This window comes from Tetrao urogallus (genome assembly GCF_951394365.1).
Source record: "Tetrao urogallus genome assembly, chromosome: 3".
Lineage (NCBI taxonomy): Eukaryota > Metazoa > Chordata > Aves > Galliformes > Phasianidae > Tetrao > Tetrao urogallus.
Genome location: NC_136815.1, coordinates 12,959,947 through 12,974,487, shown reverse-complemented (window position 1 = coordinate 12,974,487; position 14,541 = coordinate 12,959,947). Strand labels below are relative to the sequence as shown.

General features: G+C 42.9%; 1 protein-coding gene across 1 annotated transcript in view; it reads right to left on the bottom strand.

Moving 5' to 3' along the window:
* The window catches only part of ENPP2 (ectonucleotide pyrophosphatase/phosphodiesterase 2), a gene marked incomplete at both ends in the record, with an annotated part of 53,847 nt that extends 48,405 nt beyond the window's left edge, over positions 1–5,442 (bottom strand). Inside the window, one exon of the mRNA XM_079534015.1 lies at positions 5,167–5,442. Within this exon, the coding sequence (XP_079390141.1) occupies positions 5,167–5,442 (276 nt within the window). The remainder of the gene's footprint in view (positions 1–5,166) is intronic.
* Positions 5,443–14,541: the final 9,099 nt, after the last annotated feature.

Sequence of the window (14,541 nt, the reverse complement as noted above, 5' to 3'; positions counted from 1 at the left end):
AAAAGAGACGCATGTTTCCTCCCCACCCCAGTAAATCCCTTTTCCACAGCAAACACAAGTAAAGTCAACTCCAAATTATACTTGCTGAAGCTTCTCAGAGCAGAGACAGATGTTCCTGGGCATTCATATAGAGGTTGCAGACAGCTGGGGCTGTTTAATTTTGTATTCTTTCTTCTGTTCATTGCTGCCCCTTCTCCAAGATGCTGCAACGTAACACCCTTGAAAGCAGTGCCTGTTCTAATGCAATGTAAAATGGACTTGAGTAAAATAGAGCTCTGGTGAAGAGCTATTTTTCCAGCTTTTTCAGCTTTTTTTCCCATCTTTGGCAGCTGAAGGAAAGGCCTGCTGCCCTTGCTGACATCTGCAAGCTCAACATTTATTCCTTTCAGGTGAAGAGTCACCCACTCCAGTTGTCCCTCCCTGTCCCCTCTGCACTGCACTGCAACAACCAAAGGAGTTTCACTGCTCAGCTAATCTTCCCTCCAACTTGGTACTGAGGAATACTATGATAAAATCACCTTACATGTAAAATGAAAAACAAATAAGCAGATCTTGGGTAAAGGAGCAGGGATGAACAGTGGAACTTGATAGGGAGCAGAAATACCTTTAGGTGAAGTCATAAAAGGTGGATCCCTATCCCTGGGGCAAACCTGGATCCCTTTGCGTTATGACAAGAGCAGGAGCACGTACATGCTTCCTCTATAGTAGCTTAAGTCACAACAGCTGTCCTGCAAATGAGTATCAGATCAAACCTCATGTTCATAGCCCTGTTTGTAGGCAATCTGAGCCTGCTGGAACATCTGCTTGATTCTATAGATGATTTCAGAAGATATAAGGCAAAAAAAATTAAACAAGGAAAACTGCTTGTTACATAGCAAGAACAGAGGGCATAGAGCAGAGGTGTGGGAGGTCTTTGGAGAGGCAGCAGCTTCAGCAAACAAGCTAGACTTAATGCTGCCAGCAATATCTGGAGGCACCCAATGTCCTACTACAGTCAGAGCTGTATTCCAGCATCCCTGAGGAAATGCTGGGCTGGCTGGCAGAGAATTATAGAATCAGAGTGGCTTGGGTTGGAAGGACCTCAAAGAACATTTACTTTCCAACCTATGTGATGCAAGGGCAGAAAAGTTAACCTTGAATTTGGGGGTGAAAAGAGACAGTATGTTAGGAGGACAGATCTTTGGAGACTCCAAAAGAGGAAATATTTCCTTTTTGTTTCCTGTTTTGGGGGACTGCAGGGGATAAAACCATCCCTGTAATCTCTATTGTTAATGCTCTTTTTCTGTTGTGCACTAGTGCACAAGTCCAATACAGGCTGAAGGACATAACAAAATCAAAGCTTATGTAGGTGAATTGAATTTATTTGGGGAAGCACAAGTGACCTGAATAATTAATCCTTTTGGACATGTTTCCTTTAATAGAGGTCTTAGATTGTGACATCAAGAAATTCTTTGGTACAATCCTGTCGTTTACAAAGAATGTCCAAAAAATGCAGTTTCCCTGAGCACAGAAAGGAATCCTATTGTTTTGGATATCTAAAAGGCACTTAAGGACTTCTTACATTTATGCTGAATGAAGGGCTATCAGCTCCAAAGGAATTTCGCCCAACTTCATAGCAGTGATCCCTTTCCTCTGCCCTACCCTAAGCACAACCTTGTTCTGAGTTCATCTGTTGTCTTCACTGCCACCTTAGCTCTGTTGGTAGCAGTTTGTAAAGAAAGGAAAACAAGAACTTACAGATGATTCAAGCTTAGTTATTTGCAGTGCACTGTTTCATCAGAATTCTTTCTCTTCATCCCGTAAAGCATTTTCAAGATATTGCGTTCATCAGTGTCACATCCATCAGGCACATGTAGCCAGTACAACTGAAACGGTTTTTCCCAGGGAAAAATATACAGCACGTGTAAGCAGCTATTCTGCAGATATTAAATTCTACTTTTAAATTATCTTAATCTCTTTGCCATTTTATTTGTCAGCATTGCTAATTTTTCCTGCCTTTTCTTGCCTTGAGGACTCACACGTAAATTGGGCAGTTTAGAGCAATCCTGGCAGAGATGAGCTGTTGGAATCTAGTCAGTGAATACATAGGGATGGGATGGGGTGTCCATAGGCCATATTCCTCCCATCTGCTTTGTTATGCTGCATGCAAAGTGCCCAGGGAAGCAGATCCTGTCCCAGATTTGCGCTGGGCTCTCTGGAAAACCTGGAGTGATTGGCAAAAGAATGAGCTGGTGGGTGAGCTTGTGTGTAAACAACCTCTCCATGGGCTACCTCTGGACAAAGTGCAAGCAGCACAGCCCAGCAGTGTAGGAAGTGTGCCCTGGCCTTGTCCTACATCTGTCTGATTTTGGCAGGTGCCAATATAAAGATCAGAAACTGTTATTAGGTCAAAAAGCCTGCAAGCAAAAGGTGTTTTTATCCAGGATAGTTTATATATCCTGAGTTCTTCGAGCATTAGAGAGATGAGAGGAAGGGCCTCAGATGAAGGTACTGTTAAAGAACGAGCAGCAGTCTTTTGATTTCTATAAAGAGACACAAAGAGAATAAAACAGGAAATTGCAGTAATGGAGAGGGGATGTAACTGCTGCAGGAGGGAGGGTTTCTGCAGAAGAATGGCAGGAATAGCTCTGGCCATGTTCTGCCAGTAGTGTGCAGGTTTCTACCAGATGACGTGGGAGTATAAAGTAAGGTTATGTTAAAGGATGAGCATCCCTCTAGGAAAAAAAATAAAATAAAATTAAAAAGTGAAAACCAGCAAAGAGTTGCTTGATAGCAAAGCCAGAGGTGGCCTCCAAAATGAGAGGGTTAAAATCTTTACTGCGTGTCTGTGCCAGGGTTTGGTAGCAGGGGTGCTGCAGGGCCAAAGTCAGTGAAGGAAGAAGGAATGGGGGCACTGGAGCAGGGTTCCCCTGCAGCCCATGGAAGAAACTCACACTGGAGTACATTCACCCACCCTGTCCTTACCTCAACCCGCAGGCTTTTCCACCCTATTTTCTTCCCCTGTTCTCTTGAGGAATGAGAGATACAGCAGCCTGGTGGGTCCCGGGCAGACAGCCAAGCCAAGCCAACCCACCACAGCTTCCTCTTAAAAAATCTTCACACAATAGTTAGAAATTAGATAAACAAAGGAGAAATCCTGCAGATTTCTGAAGTACTTCACAATAGAAAGAGTGGAAGGAAGGCATAAAGTTTGCTACAGAAATGGAAAGAGACTGACTACACAGGAATTGTATTGAAAAGGCAACACAATTTCTCTCCAGTTGCATAAGTGAGGAAGATCCATCCACAGTAGAATAGCTCTATTTGGTTCAGAAACAGAACACAGGAGCTAAGCATACTTGCTACATTTTAAATCTTTCATCCAGTTATTCATGTTCTGAACTGAATTATTCTTGTATATTCAGCAACTGAAACTTCTAAGGACTTTTTCATTTCTGGAAGAAAATCAGTGTCTTGAAATATGAAGGCTGCTAGGACAAAAGATCGCTGACTATGGATCTTCCTGTTGGAATTCAAACAGTACAGAAGAGCAAAGTCATTCTCCAATGCCAACAGGGACCGCATGTAATTATGTATTTATATTTCCTTGTGTACTGAAGTGACAGTGACCCTGTCATCCATTACTCAAAGTGAGTGGAGCACACACGGTTTCATGGATTTTGAGACAGTGAAAGCCTGTGAGATCTGACATCCCGTGAACACAGTCACATCGTGGTTGTTAATTTGGTGAAGCATCATGAAGGAGCACTCAAAATGGAAATTCAGACAAGGTGGTGCTAGCTCCAGCACTGCCAGGAGCGGTCTCATGCCACCACCTGTCATTGTTCCCTCAGAACCACTCAGTACCTCCACTTCAGTTTGATGTGGGAAGGATTACAAGTAGCACTCGGGCTAAGGATGCTACGTGAGCATTGCTGCTAACAGTTACAGCTTTCAAGAATGACACTAACCTATCTTTATCTGTCTGGCATTCGAGCTCAGCTAGCGTCCTTTAGGAGTAATTGGAAACCTCTGCTGCAGTGACAGCAGTGACATAAACTCATAGTTTAAGCACTGTATTATATGCTCTAAAGTGAGGCAAGATTCTGTAGCATACAAAATGGAGTAGTCTTGTTTTCTTAACATGCTACAGATCAACCTGCTGGGAGGAAGCATTTCTACAGCCATGCACTTCAAAAGAAGCTCCTTCTTAATATAAAAATGTCCATAATAATCCCTAAAAGATCAGCAGGTCACTCATAGGCAGCTCAGAGCACAGTCAGCCTCTTTTGTTTTCTTTTAGGTATACAGAGCTCCAGCTGTCTACCCAGCACCCTCAGTGCTGATGGACACTGAAAGGAAGCTTGCAGAGACAGAAGTAATTGGAGGAAATCACAATTAAAATCTAAGCAAATCAGAAGCCAAAGAGACTCAGAAGAGGGAACCAATGATGATTACTTCAGAATCAAACTTTCAAAAAATCATTTTAATTCCAACCACGCTGAGCACTGCAAGGTATGCATGGCTTTGTTAACTCCTTATCGACTTACACCTCTAATCAGCACTCTGCATCTTTGGCAGGGGGAGTTAGGAAAAACAAACACAAATATTGTAATACTGCAGTGATTAAAGAAACTTTATCCATTTCTTTCAGGAAAACAAGGATTAGGTAGAGGTGCTTGTAATGGGAACCTTATTTAAAACAGATTGCTTTTACACCCAACAGATGGTGAAGATTTTATACAAATCAAATGCCAGGTGATGTGGAGCTGAACTCATCATCACTTCTTGACGTGACGTTAATATTACAGGAGGTCAGTACAAACAAAACACACATTTCTTTGCTTGTGTCTGTACTGGATGCCAATTTTAACACTGCCATAGGGTAATAAGATAGGAAAGGCAGTTTAAATTTAAAAGGTTAAGAGGGAAGGATATCTACATAAAGCAGAACAAGCTGTAAGAGATCTACTATGATTTTTAAAATATCCTTACTGCTCTGTGCATTAAATAACGTGTTCTACTTTAATTATGACTCAGAGGACTCCCATCATCACCCCTAAATGCACATCGAAAGGACGCTCAGCTTGCCAAGTCCCAGCCCGAGCTGCGCTTGGCAGAAATACACTCACGCCGCTTCACAGCCTGACTTTGCTTGTAATTATATTTACTTCAGCCTACTGCCACAAGGCAGAAAAACACGGGGCAGAGGGGGAGGGAGGATGTGCCTACCGTACCAGCGGGTCTTTTTTCTCCATGGCTGAGGTTTGACGTAGAAACTTCGCTTCTCCCCGGCCCCTGCAGCGGCTGCCCTGGCCCCGGGCCGGCTGCTGGGAGCTGCCCGGCCGCCTTGGGCTGGGAGCTGGAGTCAGGGTGCCAGCTGCCCCGCAGGACAATGGCTCCATTGGGACAGAGCTTGGGGACAAAGGCACTGCTTTCAGGATTGATTTTATATGCACACATGTGACCTTTGCCTGAAATGACTCTATGGAAAGCGTCCCTGTCCCGAAGATCTGCTTTCAAATGCAGCGGACTGATGCTCTTGCCTAATCTGTTCTTTTTTTTTTTTTTTTTTTGGCCGCGAATGCCTCAGGAGAGGTCATGTGCAGATAACAAGGTGGTGTCGAGCCCTTTCTAATCATTTAATAGTGCTATTCAGTAATGGATAGGGTTATTTTCTTCACTTTCAAAGTCTTTCACCAGAATTTGCTAGCTGGACTGCTTTTATCTGCATTTAGGAATTTAAGTACAAATCCAGAGAGCCCTAACTTCCAATCTGGTGCCCTGAGCCACTTCCAAATTCAGGCCAGCTGAGTTTTAAATGTGTGCATCCAGATAAGAACATTCTTTCATTTTTTCCATAGATCTGTAGGATTTTGAAAACGAATTCCTGTATTATAAATTTAAAGTGATTTTTAAAGTGTTTTTGACGTTTCTTACTGGACAGGACATAAAGTGGAAGCTGTCAGTATTTAGCACATGTGAAATCTAGATATTGCTGTAGCTGTGCTGGAGATAGAGGGATGAAGGAGTTTGTCACCATGACATGGGGATGCTGCAAACACAGCAGCTGTAGCCACTCAAAGGCAGCTCCCTTGGAGGGCTTCTTTATTTCATTAGACAGCTAAATAACATTTTCCATTCTAAGATCTTGATTTTTGCTGTCTACTGCTCTGACAGAATGGCCATTTTACTTTATTACTTTTCACTGGCCATTTTTGTGCTGGAAACATTGTGGATTTTTTAAATTTATTTTTAAGTTGAGTCAAAATATGCCAACCATTTTTTCTGAATAAAACAAAGGGTGAATACTTCGCTGTACTGACATTATACACATTTCTCTGTTCTTTCCATGAACAAATCACAGGATTATATACCTTCGAAGCAAGAGATTGGATGGGGGATCAGGGAAGAATGGCCTTTTTAAAGTGAATACGTTCATCCATCCCTACCAAATTCCAGCTGGATGTGGTCAAGTCATAAATCTTGTAGAGATCTTTGTGCATGCTCAGCACTGTGTGCAACTTGCTCACACTTAACCACAGAGCTCTCTGGAGGTCAGCTTTTCTGGTTGGCTTTGAGCCCCTTACAGCCTGGGATGCACTGCAGGTTTATGTCAAGGGAAAGGGCTTACAAAAGATGCACAGCTGAAACCAGGAGTGGGTCACCCACTCCCAGCAAAGCTTCAGATTAAGTTGCCCACATCTTACCCATAAAAACTGTGTGCTCGTTCACTCTATAGATCCCCAAAACTAAACCTAAACCTAATCCCTCTGTGAACTCTCTCCACAACCCTCCACACCATCCTCCCTACTTCTTTTTTAAACTGAGACAGGGGGGATCTAGGTTAGATATTAGGAGGAAGTTTTTCACACAGAGGGTGGTGACGCACTGGAACAGGTTGCCCAAGGAGGCTGTGGATGCCCCATCCCTGGAGGCATTCAAGGCCAGGCTGGATGTGGCTCTGGGTCTGGTGGTTGGCAACCCTGCACACAGATGGGGGTTTGAAACCAGATGATCACTGTGGTCCTTTTCAACCCAGGCCATTCTATGATTCTATGATTCTTAAAGCCCCTTCTTTCACCATTGGTCCTTTGAGGTGTTCACACGAGAAGGAGGATAAAATGAATGCTACAAGCAGCTGCTGGAAAGATGGCAGGTCCTGTGCCACACACAGAACAGGGCTGCTGTTGATCAGTCGCTGTCACCACGTGAAGGTTACAATACACAGAGACCATGAAGGCAGACAGATTTCAAGTGTTTTAGAAATCCTAAAATGCAGTGTCAGTATCTTTGCATGTCAGATCCAATAATTGCAGAGTTCTATGAGTGCCACGTGCAAACATTTGCTTTTTTTGGCTGATTTTTTTGCAAGGTCTAGAAGCATCCTACAATGCAAGGGAGCAAGCAAAGTATGGGAGAAGAAACAAATTAACAAACTGACTCAAGGTCTTCCCACCTCATAGCAGGCTGTTCCCAGCATCCTACTCCCTGATGTTTGTTTAAATTCCATTTAAAAGAGGATTCCCCTTGCTTCCCTTACAATCTATTGTGCAGCTTTTTGTATCACTGACAATTTTTTCCTTAGATTCCCAGATCCCCATCTGACTTTAATCTTTTTTATTATTATTATGTTTTTGTGTCTTATCAACATTTGGAGGCAATCACAAACCTCCCCTCCAGCACTGTTAGTGGGTACTAGCATGATTTAACATTCCCCAGTCTATTAATTGAAATCTGAAAATATTTTAGTAGATACTCACCCCTGTTTAACACCACATTGTTGGTACCACAGCTATCTACTTATCTGAGTCACACTCCATTAAAATAAATCTTAGCCAATTCTCTCATGCTGTAAAAACAAACTCAGGCACTGCCATCTCTAGATGTCACTGGGAGCAGCAGGGCTCAGTTTGGATGAAGCTTGTTTAGAATTAATGACCAGGAACCATATGGTTCACGTGGGGATACATGAGTAAGAGGCTTTCAGGCCACCCCTCTTTCAAAGCCTGTGACCATTGCTGTATTTATCAAATATCCCTTCCCTGCAGCTTTGTCTCTGATGAGCTGCAAGCAGAGCTGCTGGAGCTGCTTTGTGCACTTGGTTTAGGCAGCAGCAAGGCACAAGCAGTTCAGCTCAGGACAATGCTGGACATTCTCAGGAGTGTTACTGCTACACACAGGAAATTTCCATGTGTGGCAGGCAGGTACTTCCCATGTGAAGGAGCAGCTCAGCTGGAGGGACAAGGGACTGCAAGTCTTGGATTAGGAACTGAAAATCCTCTCAAGTCTTATCTTTATAATGCAAAACCTTTGAAACATTTGGTCTAATAAAAAAGTACAAGTTCCAGATACTCTAGGTTCAGAAATGAGTATTCAGGAATTTGATTTTACCAGAAATGCATTGAGGAGAAGACTTTCTGACATGGTTTCAAGCTTCTGTTTGCATCACAGGACAGCCTATGCTGGAAGGTTAACTGGAAGAATAAAATGTACACTTTCCTTTGCAGGACTCAGAATTTAAGGGGATTATACTGTGTGGGACTGAACCTGAAGAAAATGGCATATAGGCTGTGCTTTAAAGCAACTGTCCTACCCACCAGAATCAGAGTCTGGGATTCTGGACATCTCTTGATCTTGTGCAATCAGAGGGAGCAGCTATATACTTAAATCAAGCCAAACATCGAGCGCCTATATATGGATTTCCAGAGCTAATATTAAGATCCTGGTTTAAAAAGCTGTGTTTACATATATCCCAGTCTCCTAGAAATAAAGATCGTTTCAACATTACCCCTTTTAATCCCTTCATTTTCTGCATTCATTTTTAAACAGTACTGTTGGAAATAAATTCATCAGAAAATCAAACCGGCAGTTAAAACTGCCGTGGGTAGGACAGCATTAAAATCAACCACAAAAAAAACAGTGCTTCAAAAATATTGTACTGTAGATAGTCACGAATAAAAGAAGATTGTGACTTACAAGAAATATATGACCCCTCCTACAGTTAATCTATTCCATATTTGTTGATTGAACGTGAATTACAGTTGAAAAATATCCCAAGGGATTACTTAATATACTGCCTAATCCAGCCGTCCACCCCCTGCAAAGAGCAACCTCATGCGGTTTTGCTTCATTAGGAGTTTCTCTGCAGCTCCAGTGTCCCAGCTCAGTTTCACCTCCTGCAAACAGGTCTGAGCATGAAGAAATGACTTCTGTGGCCAGAACTGTGCAGAAGTATGTAAGTCTGAACAAGCTTAATTGCACAAGCTGAGCTAATGGAAAAACCATACTTTGCCTGACTACCTTCAAGGCATGGTTGGAGTTATCCCTTCTGAAACCTGAATGGATTCTGTGGTCTTGTATCTCTGGCTTTGCTTTGGCACGTTTTCCATTTTTTAACCCTTAGTTTACAGTATTATGGCTGCCTAACAGTTTTGCTCATACTCCAAAGCTTTATCACTTCTCCTGTTCAACATTTTTCCTGCAATGAAATGATTTGTTTCATATAATCACAGAATGGTAGGAGCTGGAATGGACCTTTGGAGATCATCCAGTCCAACCCCCTGCTAAAGCAGGTTCCCTACAGTGGTCTTCACAGGAAAGCATCCAGGTAGGTTTTGAATATCTCCAGAGAAAGAGATTTCACAACATCTCTGGGCAGTCTGTCCCAGTGCTCAATCACCCTCTAAGTAAAGACATTTTTTCTCGTATTTGTACGGAACTTTCTGTGTTACAGTTTGTGCCCGTTGCCCCTTGTCCTGTCACTGGGTACCACTGAAAAGAGTGTGGCCACATCCACTTAACACCTGCCCTTTAGATATTTGTAAGTCTCCTCTCAGTCTCCTTTAGGATGAACAGTCCCAGACTTCTCAGCCTTTCCTCATAAGAGAGATGCTGCAGGCCCTTAATCATCTTCTGCTGGCAACACCCTTCGTAATGTATACCATTGGCCTTCTCAGCCACAAGGGCACACAGCTGGCTCATGTCAATCTGTTGTCCACCAGGACATCCAGGTCCTTCTCTGCAGAGCTCTGTCCCAGGAGGTCAGCTCCTGACCTGTACTGATGCATGCAGTTTTCCTGCATAGATGTAGCAATCAACACTTACTTGTCATTGTTTGCAATGCAGTTTGTCCATTAGCAGTAATATTATGACATCCTTTATCCTCAACTTAAGTGAAATGTATCTTCACATAGAAAAGTCATCAGATCCACAACTTTTAAAGAGCTTCTGTCAATAAAATTAATCTTCTACTCATGAGCTCTGTTAATCACAGTATGCTGGGGTGTGCACAGCAATGAAGAAGCACTCCTTTACAAATTTGAACTCTCTTGGGATCCACCTCTCTGATATCTAGTGGGTATCTGCCACAGAGAACTTGGGATGAAAGAAAAATGGCCAGGAACAGGAGCTCTCATGCAGGGAAACAAGTGGCAAAGACGTGAATAACTGTAAAGATCATGAACCATTCAGTTCAGTTCTCCTTCACTGGCAAGAAAAACGGTCTGCAAGGCTTACTCTGAGAAAGTGTGAAGTTGCTGAGATAGCTTACAGCTTTATCTCTCTGCCACCACACAAGGTACTTCAGACCCCAGATAAGGCCAGAAAAGGACGTAGGGAAGAACAGAGTATCACTGTCAAGATTCTGCTCCTTAGCTCTAGGGCTGAAACCATGGCTCCTTTATCTTGTTTCCATATCATTCTACACCTTCAATCTTTCTCCTCTCACAGCTGTTTTCTTGACTGATGTCCTGTCCTGAATAACATCTGTAATCTAACACAGAAGAAACTGCTCCACCTCGTTTTTAAGTTTTTGGTCTAGTACAGTATGTACAAGTTCTATCAGATTCCACATCCCGAGTGAAATGTACAAATTTCTTAAATGAAACAATAACTCACAAATTGTAAGTAGGGACCAAGTTAATAAAATCTTTCAAGAAACCTGACATGAATCTGTCCCACAAGGGAACAGTACGAATTTCAAGGCTGCTTTTATCTTCTACAGAAAATCTACTGTCAGAAGCTGGCAGTCAGAGCTTGAAAAGAATTATTTCATGAGTGATAAGGAACACGCAGTGAGAATTTTAGAAAATTATGAACCAGTAATGTAACTCCCCACAGACTCTCTCCTCTTTGACAGAGTAATGCACCAGATAACACAAAGTTCAGGTGAGAGCAGCCAACAAACAAAGCCAGCATACCCCAGAGAGCTGTGAACTGAGGAAAATCCAGAAGAGGCTAAGGGATGATGGCACCCTAGAGGTCTCATTGCAGGACAGGGCTGGATGCACAGCTGGTTTTGTAGGTCATACACCATCCCAGCCTTCAAAACATGCCAAGGGATCTCAGCTACCCACCAGTTGCTGTGCCAGCAAGAAGCTGGTGGCCCACCAGCCATGGCACAACTTGAGTTGTTCATATAGTGTTTATAACACAAGAATGAATGTTTATAACACAAGCCTGGCCACTATTACAATAATTTGTGCTTTAATGAAGCCCTGGATTTCCACCATTTTGTGAAGAAAGTATGCAAGTGAACTCACACTTTCATTTCCAAGAGTTTCGACTGAGTCCTACAAGGAAAGACCTTGTAAAAAGAAGCTACAAGGCCCACTGCAGTGTGGGTTGGAGCCTTCTGAGTGCTAGGCAGAATGGGTAGCGTGGTGGCAGCCACTCCTGCACCAAGATGCACTCAGGCCTGGGGGAAAAAGAGAGAGCTCACTGGCCTGCTCAGTTTGGGCCACTGCAGGGAGGAGCTGCTGTGAAGTGAAGGCTTTTAGACTAAGCAAGTGGTCTCTGAGATGAATTGTACTATTTGAGACTTCTAATTTGACTCCAGTTTGTTTGCAAAGCTTGGTTTATACTCCTGCTTATAATTTATCTTCTGCTTTTGATTCCTCACAACATCTGTGTCCTTTTTCCAGACCCCCCTGCATGGTTTTTATTCACGAAAGCTTTAAGAGTTTTGTTTTTGTTCTAACGTTTTTGCCTTCTAAGTTGTTTTTATTATGATGCACACCATGCTGAATGCTCTGGCAGCCTGAGAGGGCTGTTTTCTAAGAAGAATAAATTATGGGCATTAATAAAACAAGCTGAGCTTTTGAACATTTGGTTTCAACGTGGAAGGATTCTCTTTCATATGAGAATCGTGTTGAGGATTTATTTCTAGGGGGAATTTTTCTGTTATTAAGATCTAACAAAGCAGTATTTTACTGAAGGCTTTTTTGTTTTTCCCTCATCCACTCTGTCATGGATATTGCAAAGCTCTTCTGCTGTTTCTCATTTCATGCAAGGTACCTATGTGCATATGAAAGGTATACTGTGCAGGGTTTTCTTTTAAGTTTTCAGCTAAGGGGGGGGATGGGATCTTGGGAGGTTTTTGTTTGAGCTTCTTTTGTGGAGAAGGATTAAGGTGAGGATTTGGAAACCAGGGGTAAAGTAGTTCTTTAAAATAAAAACAGATCTCCCCTCTGTAAACACATGCCAAACAAATACACAGATTATGACAAATTGGTTGGCTGTGTTCACAACCGTGCTAGTGCAAAAAACAAGAGCACTATAAGCATGATTTACAACATCTATTTGGACCTCCTTGAAAAGTCTTCCTTTCAGTAGGCTGGATCCTGCAACATAAGCAATTTAGCTCTCATGAGTAGTCCCATTGACTAAAAGCAGGGCGCGAATTTACAGGGTCACCTAAACCAACAGAAGAGTTTTGAATGCAACATTTTCCCATAAGTCACTTCCCATTATACCCTTTTGCCACCTGGATTACATCTCCTTAAATATGCTTTATTGGTCCCATATGCCTTTATTCAGCGAAGTGCTCAATCTTTGATGAAATGGAAGAGGCGTAAGCGAGCACTGAACGGCTTTTCTGAGCTGGTGCTGCAGCCGCACTCCAGATTAATGCCTCCTTTCATATAGCTGCTGCCCCGCACTGCACACATGGAACAGCCTCCCACTTGTAGTTCCCAAACATGCTCGCCTTCTCTTCCAAATCAGCACGCTCAATCCTCCAGCTCACATCTCTACTGTTGTTGTTGATGCGAAGGAGGCTATTTTGCAGGGAACCATTGAGTATCCAACACCACCACGTGCTTAAACTCCCCCGCACCTTGGTCCTCTCTGGTTCCCAGGAGTGGAGTCTCACCCACAGACCTGCGCGTCTTGGGCTGGCATCCAGCCTGGTACCTCTGTGCCTCCTTGCGCCTCACTGCCTCTCACTCACTCCAGAAGGTTGACTTTGGCTGACCAACCAGCAGAAAACACTTTTTTCTTTCCTATCTGATTTTAGTTGGATTGGATCTCTGGCTATTTAGCCAGCTGACTCACCTTGCAAGGCCAGCCGCTGGGCTGATGATGCATGGGAATCCCCAGAAGTGGAACAGGACGAGGACAGGATTACCACCTTCAGCAGTATGGGATCAGCTCTTTGCAAAATCACACCCCAGTGAGAAGAGAGGCACAGAGCAACTCATCTATCTCCCACATTCTCCTTTATGTCTGCATTTCACAATACAAAAGTATGAGAAAATATTTTGTTGAAGACTTCCTCAAAATAGAGGCAGTCTTTGCACCTGGGTGAATTTTTAATCTGTGTTTAAACATATTTCAGAATTAGCAGGCATTAGCTATTAGCTAGTACTATTAAAGATGCAAACAGCTTGATAACGTAGTGCTCCAGATCAAAAAGACGGGTGGGAACTGCAAACTTTGCAATGTTTGACTTGAACTCAAGTGAAAACATCTGACAGCTTTTATTGGTGTTTGCACTTCTCAGTGACGGGCATCAAGGTAAAAGTGACCCGATTGTTGCTTTTTATCATTTTCCAGCTGTGGTACAAAAACAGGAGTCTGTTAATTACTTCAGACACCTATGGGATCAGGTTGGCAGCAGCAAGGCGCTCTGAGCCTTCTCATTGCTGTCATGAAAAACCTCATGTGTTTCCTTCCTCACCGCATGTCTCACAAAGAGATTTACTGCTGTGTTTTAACCGCACGTCAATGAGCCATTCAAAATGTTCAGCAGCAAATTTGGAGACTTATCTGCGACAGCGTTTTCCCATTTGATAGGCTATAATTTATAATAAGTGTTTGCATACTTCATTAGTTGCACGATGAGATGAAATACTACAGAATGGCAGCCTAAATGATGGAAGCAATCAGTGGCACTGCATTCCTACCAACGAGGGTAAAGAGTAAGCAGGAACTGAGAAATGAGATCAGATTTCTTTGCTGCACTGTACTGCTCACAAGAAGCAGCAAGCAACTGCATGGGAAGACCAAGAAATTGATGTTCATTTGCATGTCCTGAGGTTTCACTTTACTTCTTGCAGGATCTTTTACCATCAATGCCACTTCTGTCAATTTGTTTTCAAAAGCATGCCCAGGCATCTCTGTGAAGACAAGGGCCTATACAGTGAATATATGCAGTGATCATGTTGGCTTGGTAAGTCAGCTCTTAATCAACAAAGGGCTTGAAATATATTTATCTGGATGGTTCTAATGATTAATGATCAGAGTGCACAGAAGCACAGAGCTATTGTTCTACAGGGCTGT